Below are 20977 nucleotides of genomic sequence, written 5' to 3'. Positions count from 1 at the left end.
AGAACCAAGGTGGATCCCCCCTTGTGGAGTGGGATAACTGTAGATGTGCGCCACTCAGTGGGCATGAAGCCGGAGGTGAGGGTATGATTAAACATGACACTTCGGTGAGGTGCCAGTTCATGTTGTAGTTCATGTAGTACACAGCCTGGGATGTCATCTGGTCCCATGGATGCTGTATTCTTAGCTTTGGAGAGTGTGTTTTTTACCTGTGTGGCTGTTATTACCGGAATTTGGCAATCTTATGGTATTGAGATGGGCCATTTAGGGGGTGAGAGGAGGGTGAAGTTGGCACTGAATCGATCTGCCTGAATATTGGCACTATCCTTGGGATCAGTATATTTAATGCCATTCTGTTGTAGCTCAGAGCAGATCTGAGCATTGCCATTTAGATTCTTGACATAGTTATAGAATGCCTTGTGGTTGTCTTTGGAATCTTTGGCAATTTTATTTTCGTAACTAGCTTTGGAGGATTTTATGAGGGATCTCAGCTTCTTACTGCGGCTGGTAAGGGAGTTTTTTGCATCCTGGGATTTTCCTCTTTTCTGCATCAATTTCTTCCTTTTGTTGTAAAGTTTTTTCTCTTGGTGAAGTCAACTTGGGGATCTTCCATAGGATTTAATAGATGTGTTTCTGTACTTGTGCAAAATGCATCCATTAAACTCTGTTGCTGCATTTCACATTTTTCCCCGAGATGATGTCACTGAAGCTAAAGACCATCTATAATTTTCAGTGGCGTCAGCATGGGAAAAACATCATAAATCAATTAAGGGATGGTGTTTGTATAATGGTTAAGGTGTTTCCCTTACAGTCACATGCACAGGGTTTGATTCGCTATTCTTAAAATGACCCACAAAGATAAGTAGTCTAGTACTTACCTCTGAACCAAGAATGTATATTATATCTATGAGCAGACAGTCTGGAGCAGTGTTGGACCCTCCGTCAAATCCTCTTCAGTGTATTTTCAGGCTTCACTAAATTTTGTATTTTATGATTGCATGGCTTTTATCTCATTTGAGCCCCCATGCACATGGTCAGACTTACTTTTTCCTGGATGGGTTTCTTTTTGCTTGTTTGCCTTTGCATTGGGCAAAAGTGGAGATGCCATGGGAGGCTCCCTGGATTAGAGAGTGACTAATGCAGCCAAGATGCCTGACCCTGTGTTTCATTTTAGCACCTTCAGTCTTTGCTGTTTTTACGTGTAATTGTGTATTAAGTCTGTATCCATTAATTCCTGGAACATGGCTGAAAGCTGGCATTTTGGTCTATCCCACTTACCAAATTTATAGTACAAATAAAAGACAGGAAATGCATTTTGTGATGAACAAAACCAGAAATGTGTTTACTGTTGTCCATAGACAGCTGTCACGACTCAGACTCGTAAATGTAGCCTTTCATTAAATAAATTAATATGAAAGAGAGTATGATGACCCCAGTGCAGATAGGTGTTTACATTTTTAGTGTTAATGTACTTGTGTGAGCTGAGTTCCTGCTTTCTTTTGTGCTTCTTTTTGGTAGTCTGTCCTGGCTGATGATTGTGTGCTAGCTGAACAGGGGCTCACTGGTAACCAGATCTAGTAGTTATAGTTTCCCCTGGGGAAAACAAAAGGGAGTGACTCACTGAGATCTAACCTTTCGTCAGAAATATAATTAGACAGCTAGTAAAGGGGTGTGTGTGTGTATGTGTATTAGTTATAAACAAACAGGCACACATACATACAGATATGGTTCATAGCTGCACCTTAGCATGTTGTTTTATAAATAACATTGTTTTGTTGTAGTTTTATTCTTGAGGTGTGTGTGGTAACTCTGCCTTGTATAACATTTTACTGCACCACTGTCAGCAGAAAAAAAGTTTATAATGCTGAATTAAACGTTCATAGTTTTCACATTTCTGAAATCACATCAGAAGTCATACCTTCACATTTTCATACAGTGGGCACATAAGAGCCTATGAAAGCCTGTTTAACACTACGCTTATTTGAACATGCTAGTTTTTTTTCTGGTTCTTTTCCCTCCTGCTGCTCCTATTAGTCCTTCTTGTCAGTCTGAAAAGTCATTTATTCCCCCACAACACCAGTCACTGAACCCCAATACCTTCATTGAAAGTTCCCACCTTCCAGAAGATATTTGCCTTTTCTACATCACGTTGTGCTGACAGCCACTTTTCAGAGGCAACTAACAAAGGGTTGTAATCCAAGCAGCCATATTATTTCCTCCTCTTTGTCCAAGCCCACCTATGTCAGCCTTATCATGTAGTTGTCGCACAGTTCTGTCAGCTGGTGAAATGTGCACTTTTGCACATATGCCTATCCCAGCTGCAGTGAACAGATACACTGCTAGATGGGTGTATGTTCTTTCCCTTTTTGCTACCTTGCTGTGATGCATGATCTCTATGGAGTGCTAGTATTGCAATGGACTGAGGGCCTACATTCCCCCAAAATGAGCTGTTACAGAACCCTGGTTACTGTTGTATGTATCATCTTGGTCACTACGCAATATCGTATCATCAGGGTCTCTGTCAGGGCTTTATCCATCTGCACTACAGGGTGTATTCAAGTTAATGTTTTGATTAGTCATGTCTTTGACAGTCTGTCAAAGACTTTGAAAGATAATTGCCAGGCTGATTCATTAAAAAAAGGCTATGACTATATAAAACAGTAATATTTTAGCTGTACATGGAGCTCTCTTATAATATTACTGTTTGACTATTATCAAACAGTAATATTGTAAGAAAGTGCCCTGCACAGTTCTATAGCCTATGATCGCATACTCTTTCAATGTGTAGATCACATTGTGTTTAGGTGTAAAGGCAAGCCTTCTTCAGTTACTTTGGGAAGATAAAATTAAGAAGTATAAAAGCAAGATGTCTCAAGTGACTTTAGGATGATGAAAATTTCAAGTATTTTTATTCTCAGCTGTTGTACATTTTTTTTATCCTGTAAGACAGCAGTTTATGCAAGTATGTAATCACACCTTAAAAACTGGAAGTTTTTTTAATTTAGAAATTGATAAATATTTCTGATTCTTATTGCTGCTGTTCCAGGTTTACAGCACATCATAACTTGTTTGAAATGTTTACTGTATTATTTTCTTTTTCTAGCAGGTTGACATCAGGTTTGGAATATGGTAGCAGCAGGAAAGCTTGCCACCTATCGCCTGCCGCCATTGCCAACAATTGGAGAAATTATCAAGTTATTTAATCTAAGAGCAGAAAGACAGATGTCTCAGAATTTCTTACTTGATCTAAGGCTTACAGGTTAGTGTCATTGTCCTTTGCTGTTACAGCATTCTTTCTTTAAATTAAATAAATAAATAAAAGCTTGTTGCATGCACCATGGTGCAAAACATGCTTGTGATACTGGCATATGCCCCAGGTTAAAAGATCTATAGATTTTTGACATTAGCATTCATTTTAAGCATGCAGACTGATGACACATTTGGCTGAAAGAGCTTTATATATAACATCTTTATTAGTGAACATTTGCTTTGTATATTTAGTTTGACAGTACAGTTTATAGATTAGAGCTGTGAGCTGCTAATAACTTCATCCTGTAGTTCTTGGCTTCATTCCTTATGTTTCCACTTATTTAAACTGTGCTAGTGTGTTAACCAAACATTGCTTTTAAGTCACCTTTAGAAAAACAGACTTTTGCCTGATGGGCTTACAGAGTTGAAGTGTATTGTTGTACTCAGCAACTTACCTTTAACACCATTCTGTGTGGCACATAAAAGTGCTGATTAGCATTTTCACCTGATTGGTAGACATTTGTGTTAGAGCATTAACTTGAACCAGCTGTTGCCAAATTTGTTTTCACCTCGCTGATGCCACAAAATTTTAAAGATGGTCTTTAACATCGGTGGCATCAGCTCAGTGAAAACATGAAATGCATCCATAGGCTTTAATGGATGCACTTTGCACAAGTGCAGAAATGTGCCTATTAAAGTCTATGGAAGAGCCCTTAGTTGATATCACCGAGGGAAATCCTAAATTTATGTGGGCTGTGGATTTAATAAAACATTAACAAAGATTTTTATTAAAAACAGCCCAAATAAATATGAAGTGATTAGGGCAATGTGCCTCATGGCAGTTAACTTATCATGTACCATAATGTACTTGCAAAGTATGACAATACACTAATGAACACAATTAATAAATGCAATTTTGCTTCAGGGAGGAAGTTTGTATAATTGTAACAAATGAACCTCACTTTTCTGGCTTGATTTTTTTTTTTTCACCATAGTTAAGCTGCATCTGTCTGATGATGTTGCTGACATTGGCTGACTCATGTCCTCCATTATACTGGCATTACTCTGCACCCGTTTGTTTCACAGCACTGAGCTGCATTTTCCATATGCTTGTCAGCTGTTAGGAGTGCTTAAATATTGATCAAAACAAAAAAAAAGATTGCTGTTTTTCGAGGGGAAAACAGTGGCTGCTCTTTGAAGTTTTTTTTTTTTTCAGGAATTTGTTGGCTTAGTGACACTGATGTGAGATCTTTTAACAGATATACATTTGATACTGAGGTTCAGAGATTGCACATGCTTATGTCTGTACTTGTGTTTTTCTGGCAGCTTGTTTTCATGCTGATAATGGTGAATTATGTTTTGTGCTTAACAAGCAACTACAGATAGATATTTAAAATCCTTGAAGGTGCATCTGTTGCACCAAGATCTTGTGAAGTTTCTAGTAAGTGTAAATGAAGCACCTACGATAATTGTAAAGCAGGTTCCTTTAAGGTGGTATAGATAGGTAAGAAAGTTAAGAAGAGCCGGAATAAGAACTATAGGGAAAAAATCCAAGAAAATATTTGGTATATGAATTAGTGAAATTTCTAAGATGATTCCTAAATTAGGGATGACAAAGCCTGCCATTTAAGGGTGAAGGAAAAATTCACTTTTATTCCTAGATAGTTACTATGTATGTGGTCCAGGTGACCATTTGAGGAGCCCAGCCCACCTTCCTAATTGCCCCAGACCATCATCTGGATAAGCTGCATGCTTCAGTCACATAGTAGGTAAATTGGGACTGAAGTGATCAAACTCTGGACTACAGGAATCATTGTGTTAACAGCTCATAGCCATGTTCCTATGTGCCAACTGCCAGATCACTGGGGAGAAAAAAGAGAAGACTGCTGGTGTTTCAAGCAGAGTTCTTAAATGTGGTTTAGGAAGCTGCACACCTGCAGCTCCATGATGTGCCTGTGTTAATCCTGATAAGCTAGACTAATATTAATTAATTTTTTTGCTTATTTTTGTTAACTGGGGTATAACACTAATCTAGTGGATCTTTTTCAGGTTCATTTCAGGGTTAAAATATCCAAGAAGAAAAATACATATTGTATGTATTGATTTTAGATAAGTGTGATCAAGAGAAAGTCATTTTAAGACAAATCTATGTATAGTCCTACAATAATAAAGTGATATCCTTCCTAGAGAGTACAGTTAGATTGCTAATTTCCAAACTTAGTGATAAAGATCACGTTTAATTTTCATAGTATTTACAAATGCAGATTATGAAAGCAAAAATGAGGATAAAAAGTTTACATTTTGGAAAGACTGCAGAAGTTGGAGAAGGTTGAAGCAGATGGAGGTAGAATGAAGGAAAGTGTCTGTTGAGGAGAAGGAGGTAAAGAAGTACATAAAGATCAGAATGGTTAAGTGTAAGGCAAGGGGTAGTACATATAGTTTTGCATAGCAGCTGTAATGCAAAAGCATTTACATTTTGCTTGCCGCACCAGGAGTTTTTTTTTTTTTCTTGTTTGTACTTTAGCTTTTTGTAGGAATTGGTTGTCATTTAAGTTTAGAGGGAGAGATTCCCAGATCTTGGAGCAAAGTGAAGAGAAAGAGCTCTACACTTGGAGGATGGATGCAGTGGTGGTGTGAGAGCTGAAGTTGTAAGGGGTGTGTCTTTTGTGAGTATCTTGGGAAAGAAATTGAGTTAAGGTTGAGGGGTTTGTATAGCCAGTAGAAGAGTTGATCTGTGTTCATTTGGGAACTATTTAACTTTAGCTACAGAGACCCAGTGGTATTCCCCCGTAGGAGATGAGGAAATAAATCTGCAGAGATTGTTACTGGTAGTTTAGAGAGAGTTAAGATTTTTTGGAGGCATCTGTCATTATTAGAAGGTCGTACTCTAAGGCGGAAGTACACCTTTCCTAATGCAGCTCCACCTGAAGGAGTGAGGAAGTCAGACATTTTTCTGCCCCAGAAAAGAAGCTTATCTGTTTTGGCTTTGGTGATTTGAACGTGATATTAAAATGTAAAAGGTTTGTTATAACCAGATACACGGGTATTTAAACATTTTATTGTCATAGATAGTCATAGAGTGGGGTGTTATGTAAAGCAAATGTCAGCTAATTAGCTGAGGTTTTGTTCTGCTCGAAAAAAAACATCACTTTATTTTTTATTTAAGCAGTCAGAGAGGTTGAGTACATCTTCCAGTTGCTTTTTGTTATGAGAATGGAATAAGCTTGGACCTGTATGTCACCATGTTGTCCTAGGGAGAATAATAGGAAGGTGTGAATGGTTAGCTGCCATTTTTATTTATGAATAAGGAGAAAAGGATAAGCTGTTTTTCTCTAATCTGTCTGCTACCCACATAACCTAATTTTTTCTACCTTAAATCTTTATGTACCCAATCTATACTCAAATCTTCACTCTTAATTCCTATCTCAGTCACTACTTAGTACTACTTACCATGCTTAAAACCTACCAGATACTGTACTTACATTTCTTTTTGTATACTATGTTAAACTGAAGATGAATTATTCTATATTAATGCCATCTCCTAATCATTAGCATCAGATGTTTATATATTTTTAAGTATATTTTTGTTTTTAGTATGTATTTTGTGTGTTATTTTTAGTATGTTTTTTTAGTATGTTTTTGTTTTGGAGCTTTTCTCCCCGGGCCTCCACTGAAAATGGACACGTATCCAGTTGGACTAGCCCGGTCAACAAATGTAAAATAAAGTAAATAAATAAGAGAGTGAACTGAGCTTTGCTGAAATCCTTGAGCAGTGGAGTCGAGGGGCGGTAGAGGATCTAAGCTGGACTGAGAAGAATACATTGATGGTGAATGATTTGTATCAATTTAGTGATATGGGGACTGCAGACTGTGTTCTTTGAGGTCAAAGGCCTTTGTAAGATCAATGAGACAGGAATATCTGAACGAGTCCTTGTTTATGCTTTGAAATAGTTAATCATGGAGTGTGTAGAGAGCAGTCATGACACTCAAACTGGTTCAGAAAACATGTTTGTGACATGCAAAAGTACCGTAAAATTGTGCACGATGTGACTGGTTGTATATTAGTTTTTCTGGAATTTTTCATAGGTTTGGAAGGATAGATATTGGTCTGAAGTTGTTGGCAGAGAAGGGTTTTGAGGGTGTTTGGGAGAGATTTTACAATGGCCGAGTTCTGCTATGGTGTCTTAATATGTTTTCAAAGACAAAGGTTATACAAATGTTTGAGGAGTTCAAGGATATAATATTGGCATAAAATAGTAAACCAAAGGTGAAACCTATCTGCCTAGCATAATCAAGAGCATCCAGTGTCTTAGTTTTTGTGCCATCTTTTGTTTAGTCTCTTTCCGTATATTCGTAGTTGTCAAAACTGAATACTTTTTAATCCATACAGTAAAATAATTTGTGCCCCCATAAATATGTGTATTGCTGAACCAATTGATGTGTGGGTACATAGTTTAAAATGTATAGCCTTGTTTTATCTTCATTAATTTTATGTCTCAAAAAGAATTTATACTGAATCAAAATGTTCCACATCACCAAAATGTTATTTTCTATATTTATCAAGTGCAAAATAATATTATCAGTAATTAAAACTAATTTTTCTTGATTTCCACACCAGTTATACCCTTGCATTTTGTGAGTCCAGTATTTTCTTTGCCAGTAACTCTAAATGTAAAGCAAATAACAAAGGGGAAAGAGGGTACCTCTGCTGGTTCCTTTATTCAAACACAGCTTGTTGGAGAGAAACCCTCCCATCTTAATTATTGCTTCTAACCATTCATATATCCTCCTACTTAATCTTGTTATTCTGTCAGAGAATGTTAATGCTTCCATTGCTCTACTCATAATATCCCAGCTAACTCTATCAAATGCTTTCTCTACATCAGTACTCACCAACAATAGCAGTATTTTCTTACTTTCTGATTTCTTCTAGATCATTATTGTTGCAATAATGTTGTCAAACTTTGCTTTCCTCCCACAAAACCACACTGATCTGTATCTATCAATGTTTGCAATAACTTTGCCATTCTGTTAGGTAGTATAGACATAAAACACTTTACAATTTAAAATTGAAATGGGTCTTCATAAAGCTTGGTCTGAAGGGTCTTCACCCTGTTTTGTTAATGCAGCCATCACAGTTTTCTTCTAAGATACTGGCACTTCCCCCTGTTTTAAAATATTGTTAAAAAAAATCCAGCTTCCAAACTTCCACAGGTGTACCATCTGTTCCTGGAAACTTCCTTGGTTAATTTATACATCAATGTTTTTATCTCGTATCTTCCTATCTTAACTCTTAATTATTGTGACTCATATTCCTCTAACCTTGGCATAATTAAGTCTTCCTTAAATATTTCTGTGTGTGCCTTTTGGTTTCCTCTGCTTTATACCAATTTTTCTAAAATTTCAGAAATATGTTTAACATGCTTATTGGATCTCTGATCATTTTTCTTGTCATAGTCTCCATAAGTTTGGCAACAAACTTTCTTCTTTCTGTTGCTTAAGTTGGAGTTGTTATCAAACATAGTTGCTTAACAACAAACTTTCCAAGCTTATGCATATTATGCAAATACTCTCTTATTTCTTGTTTAGCACTCTGCAGCTGTCCCTCCTCTTGTTCTGTGAGATTACCTCTATTTTGCAATACTTTAACCTTTGTCAGTTCTTCTAAATAATTCCCATTACATTTCTGATTTCTCTTTCTCTTTTATTTCTATCCTATTCTAAACTTAATTATCCCACTTACTAGCTATCTCTTCTGAAGTAATTTCTGTCTTCCCTAATAACTTTCTAATAATTTCCAATACCCATTCCCTTAAACTACTCTCCTTTCAACAGATAAGTAGGAAAGTACCAGTGCCTCATTTTACTTCATTACCCTGAATCTTTATCTTAGTTTTTCTTGGTACATGGTCTGAAATAGTTATTTGACGGTATGTTATAGCTTTCAATTAAATGCACATGCTCCTTTGAAATAAAATGTATATCCAGTTTAGCCTAGTTGCTGTATCTTTGGAATAAAATATTGTCTGAGTTCCTACTACGGAATGCACATACTCCATACCAAATGTTTGTATATATCTGCTGTGTTTTGTTTTTCACTGAATTGTTTGAAACTGTATCTTTAAATGGTAGATTTCTGTCAGTCAGGAGTACTCAGAACCATCAAAATTTCTGGTACCTGCAGGCTGACCGTCCCCAACTAAAATCAGTCACCATTGAAAAAAAGCTAACAACCTTGCAGATGCGTGAAAGAATCTTGGTATATTTTGTTCTGAGTATAATTTATAGATTTCCCTTGGCGAATTGCCTGCACCTGCAGACTTCTTGTCTCCTACTGAGAGCATTTGCTAAAGGAAAAAAAACAAGAATCTTGCCATTTGCATGCCTTTCACCTTGTGTCTTATTTTTCAAGTCTGTGGTTAAAAAACTTTGTCTATAGCTTAGGCCAAGGACATTAATCTAAACATCCTCTCCTGTAAAAACAGTTCGGTAAAACCTGCAAGAAAGACCCAGCCAAGCTAGAGTCTTCACTGTATAATACCTTTAAACTTTGCATAGAGGAGGCCCATGGGATAAATGCAAATGACAACTTAAAATGTAACACTGTTTCAGCTACATGGCTTTTGAATGCCCATGACTTTTTCCTTTTTAAGTCTTTGGATATGTTCAAGTCGCTAATGACAAACTAGCTGTGTAGTCATGGTTCTAATAGTGACTAGTGACCTGTCAGATGAATTAGCTGAGGTTGTAGCAAGTATGGATGATGAGTTAGCAGAGAAATGCCAAACTGGCAGGGGGGATAAAGGTAATATTCGTAGAAGTATTGCATTCACCAGCATCCAGCATTCTATGAAAAAAAAAGTTTTATAATGATTGGCTGAAACAGTGGAGAAGAATGAAGGGACTGAGACTCGCATGAGGATGAGACAGGTTCTAGCAGAGACAGACCAGCTCCATGTCTGTAATGTGCTGCACTTTAGCCTTGAGGGAGCAGTTGTGTTCTGAGCTGAGGGGAAAGGTGCATCGCCATGATCTATGGGTATCATGAAAGTAGGAAGGTGGGATAGCTATTCAAGTACTAGACAGAAAGAGAAAACAGAGTGTAGCACAGGAGCAAACAGAGGTGACTTGGAGGATGGCTGAGTAGTAGTATTTTGCAATATGAGTAGTAGAAGGAAAATGAGAAACTAAGCACTGATACAGGAGAGGAAGCTGGACATTTGCTATTCTCGCAGAAAGATGGTCTGTGGACAAAAGGGGTAGTGATTGATGACTGTAATGTGTGGTATGCGCATAACACATGCATATTATCAAAGAAGGGAAGTGGGAGTGTGTCTTGGTAGTTGTGCATGTTTACATGCTGCTGGGATGGTAAGTTGTGTAGAGGTAGCACTGTTTAGAAGATAGTTTTCTGTCTTATTTTAGGAGTATTTGAAAACACTGTTTAGTCTGTTCAGTATATATGACAAAATATGACAGGAAAAACAGGAACCTTCCTAGCTGGGGTAGTCATAACCTGAATATATTGTCTGAATTCATTTGCCTATGCTTGGCATTTAGGTAAATATTAATTACTAACAGTATGCCAGATTTGCCCTTTACTGCTGTAGAAATATCCTAAATGTTCACTTTTGGCTACCAATGTGCATTCACTTCCTTTATAAGGGTCTATATTAGATCAGTGAATGCTTAAAAAAAGCGAACGGTGATTGATCGAACTTATGTAAGCGAAACTTACACTCTCGAACTGTCAGAACAGTGATTTTTTTTCCTAGGGAAAAACATCGCTGATCCAAAACACATACACACAACACAAGCACACCAAACAAACAGCAGTCCAAACACATACACCTAAAATCTGACACTCAACCCTACACTAGACCATACACACACCACTAACTATCCACTTACCTTAACCCAAACCCTAACCCTAAGGTCCGTCACTATCGCACACTCACCTCACCCGCTCCCTAACCCACCCTAACCCTCACGTCCACACAATCGCACACATACCGAACCCGCGCCCTAACCCTAACTCACCTAACCCGCCCTAACACTCACATCCACACAGTCGCACACTTACCTGACCCCGACCCGTAACTTTCCACCACAGCACTGAAAATATCGAAGCAACAGAAACGGGCAACCAAATTCTTTCCCTAGGAAAAAATTTGGGGTTTCTGTTGCTTCAATATTTTAAACATTCGCTTACATAAGTTCGATCAATCAACGTTCGCTTTTTTAAGCGTTCGCTGATCTAATATAGACCTCTTTATAATATTTTTACTTCAAAACTTTAGCCAACATAGCCTCTACAGCCTTTATACCAGTTATGCTGAGGTGATGAAATTTGTCAGCTTAATTTCTATAAAGCATGAACATTGGCTTACTGTATTTTTTATAAAGTTCTGCTAATTGCAGTATTTTCAAAAATAATTTAAAATGTATGTACTTATTGTTAATATGCTGGGGAATGTTTTATTGTGGTGATCAGTTTTACTGAATTCCATCTGAATAAAGTACCGTCCAGTATGTATAGTCTCCTGTGCTGATTGGCTTGCTGGCAAAAGGGCATGTAGTCTGACTGTGCTGATGGTTGTCATTGTTAAAGATATGATGTGGTAGTTTGTTTTGCTGCTTCATGTCTATAGAGTGCATACTTCAAGTCTTCATTCCAACTTCTCCTGAAGGGGGAAGGTTACATCCCTTGTGTTTTCTGACTTGAGCATGGTCACATGGTAAGATAAACTCATTGACTTGCAATGTCTTACTGAATACCATAGGCAGCCTGAACAGGGATGTTATTGTCAGAGCCAGATTGTGGTGAAATAGGGACCTAGGCAGGGTAATGGATCAAGCCCCCCACACAGTCATTCCAGTGTCCTATTACTTGGCTATTTCTCCCTAGTTACCATAAACACACTTCAAACTTGTCAGTGTTTATACTATTTTCTTCTTTACTTCTACAGTGATTAGAGATATTTAACACTTTTATTTCATATTTTATAGCACAAATACTGATAGCCATTGCTAAATAAAGCAATACAGTCTCACAGTGAAAACAGCATGAACAGTAAACTTATCTGTCCTTGAAACTCGCATTCATTACAACAGTATTGAAACCCCACACTCAAAGAAAATGCATCTGGCCATTAGCAGATTAAGGTTTACCTTTGGGCTGTTTTCAAATCATAGGCCTCTTGTACACATTTTTAGGACCATGCATACATGCATGTGTTCTTTGATGCATCTTCCTGATTGTATTAAAATTATATTCCTTGTATAATACACCACCACCTGTTAGAATGTGTTTTAAATTTGTAGTTTTGAACATTTTTCCAGTAAGCAATGAAGCAAAACGTATGAACCAATAATGACAAAACTACCCATTTCAGAACATTTCACCCACAGGAGGCCACTCAATCTTCTGTCATTACAATCCACCAGTATCAGTCAAAATACACAATCTCTGGAGAAGTAAAAGTCACCTGAATAATTCCAAATTAAAGAGCTCTATAACTAATGAAGAGGTTGCTGCTGGCAATCAACTTTATATTTCACTGTTTCATGTACAAATTCTATGCCTGCTGCCCTTGAAGAATAAATTGCCCATGTTACATTTAAAAAAAAAATTAGTAAGTTGGTAATATTGCATTAGGGAATGGCTATCAAACCGACAACAAGTTCATAGTTACTAGGCATCTCATATAAATGGGGACATACTCAGCAGTGCAGCACTGCAGTATCAGCACTCCATATACATTGTGTGGAAGGAGAACCCACAACCTTCTGCACCAAAGGCAACTATGCTACCCATTATGCTACTAACACTGCTTTCAAATTTTATAGCACAAACACAGAGGGTGGCCATTTGCTAAACAAAGCATTTACACATTGAAAGCAGAGTTAGCATGAGCAACAGTAGTCTTCTCCTCCCTTGGAACTCAATGTTCCTTGAAAATGCACTGAAACTCAACATTCCTTGAAAGTGCACTATAATGCAACATTCCTTCAAAATGCATCTTTGAAAATGCACTGAAACTCAACAGTCCTTAAAAATGCATCACTGCATGAGAGTTTCGTCGTTGGAGAGTAGAGGATTCGGGCTCTTGTCTCCTGCAGTCAAAGTATAAGGATTGAGTTGAACAAGTTAACCAACCTGCTGTCACTGGCTGGGACATTACACACACAGACACGTGCAAATACAGCTTCTTGTCACCTCACCCATGTCTCAAGGCAGATGTCCGTCTGTATCACTTTTGCAATACTGTTCACCTTGGGGGTCCCCTGCCAAGAATTGCCCAATGTCTGGCCAGAATATCAAAGCCTTTAGATTTTGTATATGCCATATGTCACACACATACTCCCCATATAGGACTTCAGGGCATAAAGGTGATGCACAGACTCAGTTACCCAGAACTTTTTTGCTACCAGTCTGAATGTCATCATCGGTCATCAGTCTGAACATCCTTTGCTGTGCTGACTACCTAGCCATCAGATAAGTGCCCCATTGCTGTTTTTTTTCTTATTACTTTGAGCTTGTTTCCTTTGATTACCTTGAGGTTATGTTACCCAAGAAGGGAAAATGTCAGTGTGGGAGGCAGATTCCCCATAAGGATTGTCACAAACAGTGTCAATTTTGTTTGGGTGCTTTCCATGACCAAACCTCCTGTAGTATTTGTAAGGCATTTGGGCCTAAAACTCTTAGAAGACAGTTGTCTTCCCTGGCCACCTATCTCTAGAACCAGAGGCTTAAACAGTTGGCCCAGGGTAGCCTGGCAGATTTGATTAACCCCGAGGTACTTCTGTTAAGCAAGAAGAAAATCGTGAAATCTCAGTCGGGTTCTTTGGCTGTCCAGCCTCCATCTGACATCTCTCTAGAAGTGGTTGATAGCTCTGCAGGCTGTCTGGTGTTGACTTTGGATTCCTCCGCCACGACCCTATTGGAGGCCAGCATGGATTCTACCTTTCACATGTCCTCTTAGGCTTTGCAGGTGTCTTCTCTGGACATTGAGGGGGAACCACTGTTGATTACATCATTGGACCCTCGAGGGATTCTGCAGATTCTGATCAGGGAAGTGGTTCTAGGTACATACTTGTCTTTGCTTTGTGATTGTTTCCAGCCCCCTCATACGGGCAACTAACAGGGTCAATACCCGCTTCGCTCCCCACCCTGCCCCTATTCCCTCTCGCCCCCAGTGGTCCCACTTTTATTGCACTCAAACCCTTCCCATCTTTCCAATAGCCAACCACAGCGCTAACCCAACACTGCCTCCTCCATCTTCCCTTTACTATCACACCTCCTCAACTAACATGTACAAGCATACCTTTCCTATGCTCACTGCATGCACTCTCCTTGCATATCTTACATCCTACCAAAGCTCCATCATTCCCCCACTCAACCACTACCACTGTACTACTTCTCACACCACCACTCATGTCTCACCCACACTCAGCTCCCCTCCCACCAGCTCAAGAACCATCCCTATGGATCCCCCACATATTCTACCAACTTTATTACTCAAACGTAAAGCATCCCTACAACTTAACATAGTAACCCTCCCACCATACCTATTACCCACAGAGCACAATCATAAAGTTTCCCTTATAAACAAACACATTCAAAAACTGAGAAAACTAATAATCTCATGCATATCAAAACTAGCCCTAAATGGAGACATCCACCCCAACCCTGGCCCTACCATCTCCAACCCCAATCCTCATAATCAGACAGGAAACCATATTACGGACAATAGAAAGCCAAGTGACTTCCTTCTACTAAGCCTAAATATTAGAAGTATATCCAACAAAGTCCATGAACTCCATGCCACCATAGACTTGTACTCCCCAGATATAGTCATCCTGACAGAAACCTGGCTAAAACCTCACATTACCAGTGAGCAAATACTCCCTACAGGTTACGGCATACTAAGAGTAGACCGGCTAAACAAAAAAGGAGGTGGTGTAGCTATAATATTTAAACAGCATCTAAACATCCAGATCTTAAAATCATCAGCTCCACAAATAGGAAATGAAGAAATAATATATACCAACTTCAAAATTAACGAAAACAAAACCATCAACATAATTGGATGCTACTTCCCACTTGGCCAAAACATCCCTCCACTAGAAAACCTCCTCAGCTGGTCTACCCACCATCTCCCCCAAGAAACTATCATCTTAGGTGATTTCAATATTGACTGGCAATCTTGTTCTGGCAACAATCCAATCCATCATGTACACCTTCATGGCTTCACCCAACTAGTCCAGTCACCAACCAGGATAAATACAAACTCCAGCAAGCACACTACCCTGGATTGGATACTAGTCAGTAAGAGCCCCCAGTCATATATAACAGGCTGCTTATCAGATAGCCTCAGTGATCACTCCCCAACATTCCTACTCAAAAAATACCTATACCAAGCTAAACCTGTCATCTACCATCAAATACGTAAAAAACTAAACTTTAACCCACTCACATTCATCTCATCCCTCAAAGAATGTAACTGGCATCCTCTAAAGTACCTCAGTCTAGATGACGAGTTGAATTTTTAATACTACCTTCCTGAACATCCTTAATTACCATGCCCCCATAAGATTTTCCAGAACCAAAGCACAACCCTCCCCATGGCTACAGAAAACCACTAAGTTAGAAATGAAAAACAGGGATAAAGCCTGGGAGCACTGGCAAAACCAAAACCCCTCAGCTAGACAGAAATTCCTAGAACTACGCAATAGAGTCAAAAGCTAATAAAACAGGACAAATTCCAATACTACCAGTCTGCCCTAGACTCCTCACAACACAGCCCCAAACAATTCTGGTCCTCCATAAACTCCATCCTCCACCCAAGTAAAGTCAGTACCCCTCCTCCTAACATCCCTCACTCCTCAGAAAATATTGCTACCTCATTCAACACACACTTCACCCAAACCATACTATCACTAGCTAAACAACACAGCCCCCCTCCCCTCCAACCCACACCTTCAACTAGTAATCTCCCCACTGCCTTCTCTTTTTCTCCTGTACCTACCTCCAACATAAAAAAACTCTTTTAACTAAACGTAAACCCACCAAATTAGCAGCAGACAACCTCCCAAGTGAATACCTACAAATCGCAGCTGATGCTTTGGCCTACCCAGTATATCCATCTTGATTAAGTGATCTCTGTCAGAAAGTTACGTTCCCACACTGTGGAAAGTATCACATATAATTCCCCTCCACAAAGGCGGACCCTCCGCAGAAATAACCAATTACCGCTGAGGAGGTTTTCTAGTGCAGGGATGTTTTGGCCAAGTGGGAAGTAGCATCCAATTATGTTGATGGTTTTGTTTTCATTAATTTTGAGGTTGGTATATATTATTTCTTCATTTCCTATTTGTGGAGCTGATGATTTTAAGATCTGGATGTTTAGATGCTGCTATTCTCTCTCCACTCTCCAAAATACTAGAGAGATGCATACACTCTCAGGTCTCAGGCTACCGCCTTACTAACAACCTCCTTTCCAGTACTCAGCATGGTTTCCGACCAAACCATAGCACCACCACTGCCTTACTCTCATTTACTAACACTATCCTTCAGCATAAAACAATGGCTATCTCTCCTCTGCTACTTTCCTAGACCTATCTAAAGCATTTGACGTGGTCCCACACAAACAACTTATCTCTGTCCTCAATAACCTATCCTTCTCACAATCAGTCACCAACTGGTTTCAGAGTTACCTGTCTGACCGCCAACAATCCATTGTATGGCAGAATGACATATCTCCCCAACTACCTGTCTTCATAGGGGTTCCCCAAGGATCCATCCTTGGACCCCTACTCTTCTCTGTTTACACCAATTATCTAGCCTCTGCCACCAAACATGGCACACTCATACAATACGCACATGACTCGACCATCATCTGCTCAGTCCAGTCCCTACCCAAACTGCAAAAAGTCACACAGGAAGCCTTTTCCTCTGTTGAAACATGGTTATCCGATGCCCAATTAATACTCAACCCAAACAAAACTAAACTACTCATCTTCTAACCCACCAAACATACTCTAAACAACTCTCACTTTAACATCACAGCAAAATACAACACCACTATATACCCAACTGAACACACCAAATTGCTAGGAGTGGAAATAGACAATAAACTAAAATTTGACATTCACATATCCATGACCATAAAAAAAGTCCACAAAAAACTAGGAGTGTTATACAGAAATAAGCAATTTCTCACCAAAGCAGCAAAGATTTCAATAGCAAATTCCCACATTATCTCCACCCTACTTTATGCCTCTCCAATATATACCAACCTAAGGCAATGTGATCTAAACAAGCTAGAGACCTGCTACAACAAAATCGCCAAATTCGCCACAGGGCATCCTACCGTAGTCACCACTGTCTCTCACTTGCTGAACTGGGCTGGCTTGAACTCCCTCACCTCCTTCAGTGGTATCAACTCTCACTCGCCCACAAACTAGTAAACCATCCACTAAATGTCCCATCCCTCCAGAATCTACTCCAACCCTATCGCACCACCAGACCACTAAGATCCAGCAACAAAAATCACTTGCAGATCACTAAAGCCAATAACTCTGCTGGTGAAGCGCTATTCTCTTGCGCCATAGCCAAATTATGGAACTCACTCCCACCCACAATTACCTCCGTACCATCATGCACCCACTTCAAAACTTTACTAAAAGCGCACCTAAAACATGCTGGCTATGCCCTTGCAACTCCCACTCTAATATCATCCACCCCATCCAACCAGTACCTTTCTTTCCACTCCACTAACTACCTTGATTATAGCAAGCTCAGATGCTCATAAGCCTAGTACTTATTATACAGCAGGAACTTCTCATTGTAACATTTGTTAATGTCTGTTATGTACTTCACAGATAAAGATTCTAGTTGTCTACTGATGTACTATGTTCTTCATCTGTAAATATGTTGCAAGTAATTGCTATGTTAAATTGTTAATCGCTATGTAATCCAATGTAACTACTGTCTGTTTATTTTACTGTGGAGCTTTTCTCCCCGGGCCTCTGCTGAAAATGGACCTACGTCCAGTCGGACACTCCTGGTCAACAAATTTAAATAAATAAATAAATACAATTTTCATTGCTCTGATCATCCCTTTGGCCTCTGTACTGTCCCAAGGGTTGTTGTTGTTGCGTCTTTCAGCTTTTCCCAGTTAGGGGTCACCACAGCAGAACTCTGGTCCGCTAATGATTGGCAGTAGATTTTTAGATGCAGAGTTTCCAGCCCCTAACGCACAACCTTCAACGAAGGTACGCCCATTCACGCATGTCTCCACACAGAAGACGCTCTAGCTGAAAATCGAACAGAACAACGTCTTACTGTGAGGCGACAACGCTACCACAGCACCACCACCACAGTGTCTAGCTCCTATGATTGCCTTTCACAGACTCCAATGCATTCACATTTTTCCTTATTTAGATGACCTGTTGATTTCAGGCACCTTCTTCCAGTTGCCTTTTCCAGGCTCTGGAGTACACCATAATTCTCCTTTAAAGTCTGGGCTTCACTATCAACTTCCAAAAGACTGTTCTGACTCCCACTCAGGATCATGTGTACTGGGGATGCAGGATTCAGACAGTGCCAATGTTGGCCTCTCTTCCATCTCTTAAGGCTTTGTCCTTCACCGGTTTCTTTCAGTTTCTTCTTCCTCTGTCTGCCATTCCAGCTAGTTTCTTTGGGCCCTAGGATTCATGGCCTCCTGTGTTGCAGTGCTCCCTCTTCCCAGACTGCATATGTGAAATCTTCAGTGATACGTCATGTCACTTTGACTTCAGCATTGCTAGTGTCTGGATTTCAGAGTGCCTCTCCTACTGGAAGAATTCGAATGATGGATTCACCAACTTGCCCTCAATTCAGGCCTGCCCTTTTTTTAGTTTCTGGTTCCTTCTCGAGAACTGTTCACTGGTGCCTCAGACATGGGGTGGGGGCTTCCTGTGGATACTTGAAAGTTCAAGGTCTCTGCCCCCCCCCCCCATTTAGAAGTCAGCCCATATCAACATCAAAGAGATGATGAGAGCTGTGATTCTGGCCCTTCAGGCTTTTCACCCCATGCTCTTTCCAGGCCCCTTGATGGTTTACACACACACACCACCACAGTGATGCAGTATGTCCACAAGCAGGGGAGTACAAAGTTTTACCTTCTCTGCAGTTTGGCTCTTCAGGCCTGGAGTCTGGCTGTCAGTTATCAGATAACTCTGTAGGCAGTGTGTTTTCCCTCAGAGCACAATCTGGTAGCAGACTCCTTGCGCAGGTCCAAAACGTTATCTTACAAATGGATGCTTCACAGAGATGTGCTTCTGGACATAGGCCATTGGTGGGGTATTCCTCAGGTAGGTCTTTTTGCCTCCCGTCTGAACAGGCAGCTCCCATCTCTTCTGTTCCAGAATGCCATGCCATCTGCAGTGGAAGACGGATGCCCTTTCTTTTCCTTTAGAAGGGTATGATACTCTGTGCCTTCCCTCCCCTTTCTCTACTTTCAGGAGTCCTACAGAATATTCAGCTGGACTCCCCAAAAAGTCTTGCTAGTGACTCCCTTTTAGCCAGTTAGCATTGGTTCCCCCTCTTAATACATCTAGCCAGGGGCAATCACCCCAAATTACTTCACTGGTTGGATCTTCTCACACATGACAAGGGGCCACTCAGCAATTCTCACTTGTCCACTCTTCAACTCACACTGTGGGTGATAGGGTTTTGATCCCTTTTAGGCATCTTTTTTCTGCAAACGTGCCCAGGGTTTTACAGGAGGCAAGAAAACCTGCAACCAGAAAGTCTTGTATGGCCAAATGGAAAAGATGTTCTGTCTGGTGCCATGCTCATAGCTAGGGCACTTTTTCGGAGGGGGGGGGGTCCCTCTGGTTCTCTCCTATTTGTGTGAGTAGCTGCACTCAGGCTTGGCCTGTTCTTCTGTTAAGGCCCATTTATTGGCTGTTTCTTCCTGTCTGCCCTTGAATCCATTTTTGGCTTCTCATTTTGAGGTCAAATAGTTTTTTAAAGGCATCCTGCATCTTAGAACCCCAAGGAAGCCTATTTATCCTTCTTAGGACCTTAAATTTGTTTTGGAAAAATTGACCCAGGCTCCTTTTGAGACTGCAGTTTCAGCTTCTTTGCAACACTGTAGTAGGAAGACTATCTTATTGCTTGCTGTTACTTCTGCTTGGAGGGTTTCTGAGCTTTAGGCCATTATGGCCATTCTTCCTTTTTGGGTTTTTCACAGGGACAGGATATCTCTTCATACTAATCCTTCTTTTATGCCCAAGGTTATGCCCAAGGTTGTCAACAAGTTGTCCTTTAATCAGGCAGTACAACTCCCTTTTTTCCTTCTCAGTCTGCTAGTGAGAGTGCCCTGCATACCTTCGATTTGCACAGACAGCTCGGGTATTATTTGGATAAAAATAAGGCTATTCATAAGTCTGACCAGCTTCTTGTTTATTTTCATCCCATGACATAGGGTTTGGCTTTTTCTAAGCAAACCATCCTCCTCCTGAATATCTGCGCTGATCTCCTTTTTTACTCATTTCATGACAAGTGTCTGTCTACTTCCATTAGAACTAATTCCACTAAGACTGTTGCCTCTTCTGATCTTTTCTTTAAGAGTTTGGATGCCAGTTCCATCCGTGAAGCTGCTACTTGGTCTTCAGTACATACCTTTTCTAAGCATTATAAATTAAGTATGGTTTTCAGAGCCCAAGCAGGTTTTGTTAA

General features: G+C 39.8%; 1 protein-coding gene across 7 annotated transcripts in view; it reads left to right on the top strand.

The window, feature by feature from the left end:
* Positions 1 to 20977, top strand: part of TFB1M (transcription factor B1, mitochondrial) — a 796864-nt gene that overhangs the window by 54772 nt on the left and 721115 nt on the right. For 5 of the 7 annotated variants that reach the window (XM_044063432.1, XM_044063422.1, XM_044063444.1 and 2 more), the window contains exon 2: positions 3101 to 3256. In XM_044063432.1, coding sequence (XP_043919367.1) covers positions 3124 to 3256 — 133 coding nt within the window. In that variant the 5' untranslated portion in view covers positions 3101 to 3123. The remainder of the gene's footprint in view (positions 1 to 3100; positions 3257 to 20977) is intronic. The other 2 variants (XM_044063418.1, XM_044063437.1) reach the window with 1 other exon arrangement.

The sequence above is a fragment of the Protopterus annectens genome, chromosome 1.part0, assembly GCF_019279795.1.
Source record: "Protopterus annectens isolate FY-2018-M chromosome 1.part0, PAN1.0, whole genome shotgun sequence".
NCBI lineage: Eukaryota > Metazoa > Chordata > Ceratodontiformes > Protopteridae > Protopterus > Protopterus annectens.
This window is presented reverse-complemented; position numbering and strand designations above follow the sequence as displayed.